The 9,741-nt window shown below is 53.7% G+C and overlaps 1 protein-coding gene across 1 annotated transcript in view; it reads left to right on the forward strand.

The window, feature by feature from the left end:
• Positions 1-6,216: 6,216 nt before the first annotated feature.
• The window catches only part of VOLCADRAFT_99708 (uncharacterized protein), a gene marked incomplete at both ends in the record, with an annotated part of 7,543 nt that continues 4,018 nt past the window's right edge, over positions 6,217-9,741 (forward strand). Inside the window, 7 exons of the mRNA XM_002958379.1 lie at positions 6,217-6,347; positions 6,541-6,820; positions 7,425-7,556; positions 7,924-8,008; positions 8,573-8,631; positions 9,049-9,187; positions 9,441-9,610. Coding sequence (XP_002958425.1) covers positions 6,217-6,347; positions 6,541-6,820; positions 7,425-7,556; positions 7,924-8,008; positions 8,573-8,631; positions 9,049-9,187; positions 9,441-9,610 — 996 coding nt within the window. The remainder of the gene's footprint in view (positions 6,348-6,540; positions 6,821-7,424; positions 7,557-7,923; positions 8,009-8,572; positions 8,632-9,048; positions 9,188-9,440; positions 9,611-9,741) is intronic.

The following is a 9,741-nucleotide window of genomic DNA, read 5'->3' on the forward strand; positions in this document are numbered from 1 at the left end:
AGAGTTCTTTCTTTCCTTCCTTCCTTCCCCCCCCCCCCCCGCCTCCCTCCCTCCCCTGCCTCTATACGCCGTGTACCGTGCCTCCCCCCGTCATGTGTGTATCACCCGGGTTATCCCCCTTCCGTCGTAATCATGTTTTACAACCCCACACACACACACACGCACATCGACCCCAGCTCCCCACACACACACACAGGGAGAATGAAGATGACCTCCCGCGTACCCGCATCAATACCAATACAACGTCCATGGCCCCCTCCCCGGCTTTTACGGACACACCCGCACTTGTGTGCGGAACTTGTAACTTGTAACACACATACATACATACACGCAGCACCTTTCCCCGAACCTCTTTCTTACACCGCAGGCATGCAGGCGCTCGCGTCGCTATTCCCCCGCCTGCGGGCGTTCTCCCTGGGGCCCGCCGGCAGCGATGCTGTGACGGAGGAGGGGGTGGCTGCATTGGCGGACAACTTGACGACACTGACAAGGCTGGAGCTGCAGGTAGCTGCAGGGTTTTAGGGTTGTGTGTTGTGGGAGTGTGCTGGGCGGCAATCTGAGCGGCAGTTGGGGCCCCCCCGGAAGGCTCCTGTCCCCGCGTTCCGTACTGCCGGAACGGGTAACTGTTCGCCTGATCGGTTGGATGTTGTCGGCTATCTACTTTTGAATCCTTGTCGTCATCATTATTATCACCAATATCTCCCCTTTCAATGGGTCGATGTACGGCTGGGGGTCGCATTGCTGCGGCGATGAATCAAAACTCCCGGACTACTTCCATCAGCAAACCCAATGATTAATTTTTTTGTGTTACTTGCAATCGATGTGTTGGATTGTGCTCTGTATGTATCGTGTGTGAAGTGCAAAGAACAAATTCGAAATTCAAATTCAAATTTAATTTAAAAATTGGTTCAGTTCTTGCCAGTGCCAACTTTGATAAACGTGCACAAATGACGTCCCGCATGACCGTAAACCTGCTGTAAATAATGTTTAGCTCCGAAACCGGAGTATAGTAAAATTCTTTATCTGTATTTGGGTTTGATTTCTTCGCACTTTTCTTCGCACTGCTGAATTCTGCCCTACCTGTGATCCCAAGTAAACCCCTTAAAAAGATGGATAACCCTTAAAAAACCCGTATCAACCTAACCCCTAACCCTGTACGACCTCGTACAGGGCTGCAGCCGGCTCCGAAACGAGCGACTGGGTCCTGTGTTGGGCCTTATGGTCGCCCTGCGCTGCCTGGACCTGTCCAACTGCCTAAACCTGATGGTGAGGAAGACGACAACGGGTTGTTGGCGGTTAGCGGTTAGCAGTTAGAACAGTTGGAATGATAAGGGATAACCAGTGTACAATATTATATTATATACAGCTGGTCATTGAAAACGATCGTAAGTGCACTCCACGTTAAAACACGGCGTGGAGCCAAATTGACGGATGATAGGTTTTTATCATCTCTCGGTCGGTTGTATTCCTACCAGAACACAACAGAACACAACAGAACACAACACAACACAACACAACCGGATGGTGGTGTCGGAAGACAACGGAATTGGAAGAACATCGCCAAGGAAGAACGCCTCTCTCCTGTCTCTCTTTCCGTGTAAACCTTAACTAACGGGGATGCAGCCCTCTCACACAAAGCTGAGAGTCATGCAGCCAGTTCCGGAATGGTGCAACGTTGACGCACACGAGTACGCACACGCTTCCAATCGATGACGGGGCGGAGGGGGCGCCAAGGGCCAGAGAGACCGGCGGTCCAGTCGTAGCCCGGGGCAGTGCGACGACACACACACACACACACACACACACACACGGCAATACCATTATGCTTTTGCAAGTATGGACTTCATACTACTGGGGGTGGCAGGATTGACGGGATTGGCAATTGGAGGACGCTGGCGGGCGTCCGTGACGGGGTCTCGCCGTCGCCGTCGGAGCCATGTACCTAGACCTGCTGACAAAACGGCGGGAAGATAGTTCGTTGGAAATCAGTTAGTTCCAACGAACTTATTCATTTGAACCGCGTCAGGCGGGAGCTGAACAAAGATGAAAGCAGCGAATGTGTCAGTTTGAGACCAGATGTAGGAAACAGTGTATAACATGTACAAACATTCTTTTGAGCACTGCCGTACAGAGTACGGTGTACGGGGCACAGTCAGTTTTGGGTTGGATTGGGGGAAATGACGTAAAAATGTACGGCACCGTTTGCTTTGCAGGACTCTACGTTGTCGTACTTGACCTCGCTCTCCAACCTGACGAACTTGCGGTTGCGGGGCTGCTGGAAGGTGTGTGTGGTGGGGGTGGGGTAGTGTGTGGTGGGGGTGGGCAACTGTGCGGGTGGGGGTGGGTCAGTTCCGGACGCTGTGTGCACTTGCTGTGGAGCTTTCCCCTTAGGGTTTGTGAGTCTGTTTGTCTGTAGATGCCCACCGTAGGGAATCCTGAACGAGCATCTACTGTAAGGAAAGAAGAGTGTGTAAATGCATGTGTGTATGTATGCATGTCGTTATGTACTCAGCTGGCTAAACAATCCGGCCTACAATCATTCCGTACAATCACTCGGGCCTTCCTAACCCCGAATCCCCTTCCTATGCTAAACTCGTCACGACGTCGCATGATGGACTGAATGTACGATTGATTTGATCGATCGATCGATAATCGATATTCGACCACAGATCAGTGGTACGGGTTTGGGTGTGCTCCAACCGCCCCTCCTCCGTCTCCAGCGGTTGGACCTCTCGGACTGCCGTACAACTGACGAAGGGCTACACCAGGTGTGTGTGTTTCTGTTGTCACGGCACATCACATCACATCACATCACATCACACAAACATACATACAAACAGACGTACACATGAAAGGTGTGTATGTATGTGTGTGTATGAAGGTGAAGGTTGCAAGTATCTGACCGGGCCTGACGACACTGGCCACAGAGGGGCTGCTGCCTGCTGCCCCAACGGAAAAACCACCTAAGCTCTCTCCGCGGACGGATGTGCGCGAGGGGCCTCTGTCCCCTGCTAAGCAGTATGGAGAGCCGCAGGTCCGCTAACTCCGCTCTCCTTCCCCCCGGGGGGGTGGGGGTGGGAGAGGCGTCGCACGCGCGCGTTAATGTTTTATATCCCCTCGAGGGTCACGTGCGGGAAAGGGGAGTGCAGTTAAGAGCGGTGAGAGTGTGTATTTATGTACGTATGTATGTATGTATGTATGTATGTATGTATGTATGTATGTATGTATGTATGTATGTATGTATGTATGTATGTATGTATGTATGTATGTATGTATGTATGTATGTATGTATGTATGTATGTATGTATGTATGTATGTATGTATGTATGTATGTGTATTGAGCACAATAATATTCAAACACGCTACTAACGAATATTGACAATGTGCACATGCAACCATATCAACTTATCAATTCACGGATTCGGGCCTCTCATGCCTTACCTGTACTGTACTGTACTGTACTGTACTGCGCATTGCTCCGACTTGGCTGGAAAGCGTCCATCAGTCAAACTAAACACCGGACGTGAGCCAAGCGCAGGTCGCCCGTCTGACGTGTCTCACGGAGCTGCAGCTGGTGCGGTGCTGGGGGGTTCGAGCCCCGGGTCTGTCCGCCCTCTCCCGTCTCACGCGGCTGGCGACCCTTGACTTGGCCTCCACCAACACGGACGATGCCGGCGTGGTGCAGGTACCGGGGCGTGGGTGTGGGGGGGGTTGCGGCTGGTTGGTAGCGGGTGGGTTGCGGAGGGAATTGGGGATGGGGGAGTCCTGCGAAGGCAGTGACACACACACACACACACACACACACACACACCGCCCCAGTGTGGGCATGTGTTGGGACGGAATACCTTGGGGTCGGGAGCCATGTATATTATACATATATACATATATACATATATACATATATACATATATACATATATACATATATACATATATACATATATACATATATATACATCATTGCCCCCGGGAGATCCCGGGATCGATACCCATTAGGGTCAAAGTCCTTCCGATGGTGGAAGGCATTGTGCCCCTAGTTGATGGACGGTGGTGACCTGGGATAAAGTTAACCTGCGAGCCGACCAGGAACGGAGTTGGGCCGCTGTCGACCCGGCAGATTCCGTTGGTTGCCGGTGGTGGGTGCGGAACCTGAGCGATCCACTGAGAAGTTGACTAGGGGGGGTGGATGAGGGTGCCCCGAAATACCGGAGAAGGCAGGGTTTCGCAAGGTAGCTGCCACGGGCGAAGATACACCCCCCTGTTCACACATCATACATATATATGTATTTGTATTCTGTATATATGTAAGAATTAGTGTATAATCGTTGAGCTTGGCCGTTGGCGTGGTGGATATAAATGCCTGCCCTCCTTCTTTTAAGTTTTTGGTTGCCCCCCTCCCGATGTTTCATCCTGATTTTTCGTTTCCTTCTTCTGTGCGCTGTTCAGATGGTTCGAGGCCTGGGTTCGAGTCTCACTGATCTCAATTTGGCCTCCTCCCTCATCAGCCACGTGGGAGTGGCGGCGCTGGCAGAGGCGCTCCCTCGACTTCGCCGCCTCAACTTGAGCAAGTGCAGCCCGGGGGGCGGATTGGGTAGGTGGGGTGGGGTGGGGCGGGGGGCGGGGCGGGGTGGGGCGGGGCGGGGCGGGGTGGGGTGGGGTGAGGTGAGGTGAGGTGAGGTGAGGTGAGGTGAGGTGAGGTGAGGTGAGGTGAGGTGAGGTGAGGTGAGGTGAGGTGAGGTGAGGTGAGGTGAGGTGAGGTGAGGTGAGGTGAGGTGAGGTGAGGTGAGGTGAGGTGAGGTGAGGTAGTAGGGTCGGGTAGTAGGGTCGGGTAGTAGGGTGTGTGTGTGTGTGTATCAGAAAAACACATCAAGGTTGAGGGGGTGTATCAGAAAAACACATCAAGGTTGAGGGGGTTGAGGGGGTAGAGGGGGGCCCGCGGCCCCAGGAAGCTTCGGATGAGTGATTTGGAGGGCTTTAGGAAGGATATGGTACTGCAAGCTGCCCGCCCTGATCCTGGAATAAGGTCTCTGAAATAAAATCGCCTCCAGATCGGGGAAATTCCCAGCCCCCCTTTCCCCCTTGCACCACCGCTCGCACCACTCGCCCCTGGTGCATCTTTTCCCACCTAACCCCCCCGGGATGACCAATCCTGGACTTGTATGTAGGTGTGGATGATAAGGCCCTTCAGCACCTGACCCGCCTTTCCTGCCTGCGCCGACTTCACTTGAGGAATTGCCGTAACGTCAGCGACGTCGCCGTACGGCAGCTGGCGGCGAAGTTGCCACGTCTGCAGCATTTTGAGCTCAATGGCTGTTGGGGCGTCGCGATGAATACAATGGACGAGCTGTACGGCAGGCCCAAGGCGGAGTGGCGGCGGGCAGATGACGTGGCGCGTTGCGGGGAGGCGGCGGCGGGTGGCAGCTGTTGGGATTGTGTGGAGGAGGAGGGGAATGACGTGGAGGTTTTCGGATGGGCGGCGTCGCGACAAGGATGATGCTGCGAGAGGTGTTTATTCACGGCGAAATTCTATTTTGATGGATTTCCGAGGCGTTTGTTTTGCCTGTGTGTTGCTTTTGTGTTTATATCCAGTTCCTGTCTCTGATCATTTTTTCTTTTGCGGATTCCGGCGCTGCAATGCCGCAAAAAGCCGCCCAAGTGCTTGGTACAGCGCAAGTGGTTTACCGGTAACTTGGCTGGTGCTTATTGTGCGTCGGCTTATTTTTGCAATATGCATGGAGGACGTCGTGAGTGCGGACATGTATATGTCTTCGACGAACTGTAGCTGTTTGCAAACATAAGAAAGAGGAGGCTATGATTTGACTGACGTGTGGGTGTTGGTTAAGCTGTAGGCAAAGCTGTGTACATACGTTGTAGGCTTCTGGGTTAACTGGTTGAAGGAATTATGAATATGTGCGAGGCCAGTTCAAGCGATGGGATACTTTGATTAGGGAAAGCCCTTAGACCCGCCGACGGTTGCTCTCGAAATGGCGTCCGTACATATGAAGGATATATGGCCCTTTTTAAACATATCGATGTTTCCAGATGGGACCCTGTATATCTGTATACTTTTTGCTCTTTTTTATATTGTACACTGTTACAATTGCTATCTGCAGCGCAGCAAACTGCTCGGCTATTACAAACCCGGCGCAAGTAGGTTTGGAAAAGGGCCACCGGAGGTTTCGTAAGAACTTGGTTTTGTGTTGTAACATACTCGATATGCTGATGCACAAAACCAGCGGACTAAGCATCGCTCATCGCCAACGTCGGGTGGTTTATGGAGGTTGGCCGCTCGGGTCCCACAGCCGGTGGAGCAGGCTTGGGTCCGTTAAGGCCAACAAAAGCGATACGTAGGTCATTGCTAGGATTTACCGTGAAACACCAGTTCAGCAAGTATATTCCTGTGTGTTCCTTTCCTTTTTTGTTTGCGCATGGTGGTCTTCTTCTTGCCGCTGTCATATGAAAGAGGAAGGCGGGAATTGAACAGATAGATTCGTCTGTGTGTCCTAACGACATCCAAAATTTAAACCTTGCTTGCTGCAGGCAAATCTCTACCAGCGTGCAGCCACCGGCAGCTTCTCCAGCAATCCCCCAGGAAGCACCAACAACACTTCCTCAAGCGCCAATAGCATACCGGTCAATTGCCTCGCTATCTTCAGTAGCGTCCTTGTCTTCGCTCGATGACTACCAGGATGAGACTGCCAGCTTCCGTTTCCTGCCTTCTCAGCTTGAAGTCTTCAACGGCTTGGCGATTAGCATGCAGAACTGCAGCCGCGGCCTTGCAGCCCTGGCGTTCGGGAGCGTTGTCATGGACGCCTTCGAGGTGGGCTCCATGTGCACACCCCGCTCACATCTCAACAAATAGCTGCCCTTCCCTTTCGCAACAGCCAAACTGCAAACTTCCCTTCTGCCACCCACTCACACACGTTCCTCTCCTAGGACATGAAGGGCAGTGGGGCCGCACAATGCGGGGCCGCGCATAACTCCATGGCTGCGTCTCCGTCCTGAACACCACACAGCGTTGCTGCCATCGGCCGAGGCAACAGAAACGCGAGTCAATGATGCTAAAGCTTCCAGTCTTTCAGCCAACTCTCCCACTCATAATCTTTCATGTAACACGTTGACCTTGTTTTCGCCCTTGCAGCTGAAATCGATTATAGCACCGCTGCTATTGCGTTGGGTTCACATACACCTCCGTGTCCGAAACACACATACGTACACACGTACATACATACACACATACATACATGCATACATATAAACACACAGGCATTACCCCCGCCGGTATCCTCCACCCAGCCTATCAGACACGCCATTCCTACCGCGTACCCGGGTACCTTGGTCGCTTCCTGCCGAACCCGCTTTTTCCCGCCACTCCCGCCCCTCCGTCCCCCGACTTCGGCGGGGCCCTATAACCCCGTGCCCAGGTCGTCGAGCATGCACATCAACACGTAGAGCATGCCGTACAGCATGCCGTACAGGCGGCGGTGGAAACCGGGGCGTCTGTTGCGACCGCGCACGGTAGCCAGCCCCTGGCAGGCGGACTCGGACTTCTCCAGGTCCGTGTCGATGTGTACGTCATGTCGTGTCGTACATCCGCCGTACCCATCTGCACCGCAGAATAGTTGTCTGTGTATATACGGGAAGGCTGTTGTTGCGTTTACGGTTTTTATTTCGGCTCTTAATGAGTTAAAGTTTTTGGTTGGATGTAAAACGCTTGTGTACGGCACCCCGCATATACACGCACGAACTTCATACACACGCACGCACGCGCTTCCGTGTGTTTTTCCCCCCCCCTCTCTTCTTGCCACTCCTTTCCTCCTTCCCTCCTACCCGCTCGCACGGCATGGGGTTTCGCTTCCAGCATGTGAATATGAAACCCCTCGCCCCCTCCGGGTTGCCAACTCCCCCCCCCTCCCCCTGCAGGAGGTCGTACATTCCGTGTCACTAACAGACGTGGCTTTCTGTGTCAATGAAATTATTCCGGCGTTACTCATTGCGTATGCAGCAGGTGGGTTTCGGGGGGGAGTTCGGGTGTGTGTGGTGGGGGGGAGAAGATGGAAATGGAGGAGAGTGGGGGAGAGGTGGCGTTGTGTGGCCAGGCAGGTGTCAGATGCAGCACCGCCTTGTTTCTGCATCCTGTGACATGGGGTTCTTCCCCTAAAGGGGAACTTTAGTTCATCCCCTTTGGGGGAACTTAGGAACTAAAGGAATTTAGGAAATAAAGGGGACGGAGTCCCCTTTAGGGGAAGAAGGGGTTCCCTACGGAAACAAATGTCAAATGGGTTTTTTAAAGCTGCTTCAGGATGCAAGGACACCCCCTCACGGCGTTGTGTTGTTGCTGTTGTTGTAGTGAAGTGTAGTGATGTGTATCATCGTCTCTCGGTGCATCGCTGTGAATTTGGAGTCTTTAGTAAGCAGCTACAAGAACAGTAAGCGAACTCTAATCCTTGTTGCTGCTCCTCCTCCTCTTGCTGCTGCTGCTGGTGGTGGTGCTGGTGGTGGTGCTGGTGGTGGTGGTGGTGGTGCTGTTCCCCCTCCCTCCTCCCCCTCCTCCCCCTCCTCCCCCCCTCAGTTCCCTTTCAGCAGCTGTCACAGAACCCGGATGAGCCCCACATGGCCCTGGCGCTCAAGGTGGGTGCGGCATGTATGTATGTATGTGTGTCGTTACAGGGTGGTTCAGCTTCACCAGCGGCCCCCTTTCCCGAGGCAGTTCCCTGCTCTTCCCTGCTAGAGGGGCACCCTAATCCATTCACCCCATCCGACTTCAGAATGTATTCGTTGGGTTCAGCAACTCACCACCAGAATCCAACCAAATCTAGCGGTTCAACGGCGCCTCAACTTAGTTCCTGGTCAGCTCGCATGTATGTATGTATGTATGTATGTATGTATGTATGTATGTCCCCTGTGTATCTGTACATCTGCCACTCCTTTCCTCGTCCCGCCACCACCACCGCCGCCACCACCATTACCCACCCGCAGCAGCAGCAACCCCCCGTACTTATCTCCGGCGCCCCCCCCCTCCCCCCAAGCACCGCCACACACGCACAGGGAGTGGGTCGCCTGAGCGTCACGCTCCAACAGCTAGCCTGGACCAGCGGCAGTGTGGCGGTGGTGCTGCTGCTCACGGCGGCCGCGGAGTACCCGCCCATAGTGGGGTGGGCCTCCTGGTCGTGTCTGGCGCTGTCAAGTGAGCGAAACCCCGCTCCACCCCCTTTCCCCCTTTCCCCTCTTCCTGGGGGGGTTGGGGATTATTGTGTGTGTATGTGTGCGTGTGTGGCTCTAGATTTTGGATGGTGTGGAGGTTATGGAGGGGAGGGGTTTGAACTTTAAATCATCGCACATGTTCCATCAATTATGTTTGCCAATCTGCTCCTTTTCCACCCAACTAACCAACTAACCAACCAACTAACAAATCAACCAACTAACTAACAAACCCCCAGTGGCCCGCGGTGCCGCCCTGTGGTGGGTTATCGCCCAGCACACCACCAGCGGGGCGGAGGTGGCCCGTACCTTGGCGGAGCTCAGGGGGCTCCAGGGGGGGCGTGAGGCCGAACAGATGAACGTGCTGGACAGGGCGGCCAGTTGGCTGGCGCTGGGGGTGCTGCTGCAGGTGGGAGGGGGAGAGGGGGGTGACGGGGGAATTATTTCATACGCCAAGGCAACGAAAACAACTGGAGGGGTGAGGGAGGTGTGTGTATGTGTATTGTATGTATGTGTGTTAGGCATGCATAAATACATACA

The sequence above is a fragment of the Volvox carteri genome, assembly GCF_000143455.1.
Source record: "Volvox carteri f. nagariensis unplaced genomic scaffold VOLCAscaffold_93, whole genome shotgun sequence".
Classification (NCBI taxonomy): Eukaryota; Viridiplantae; Chlorophyta; class Chlorophyceae; order Chlamydomonadales; family Volvocaceae; genus Volvox; species Volvox carteri.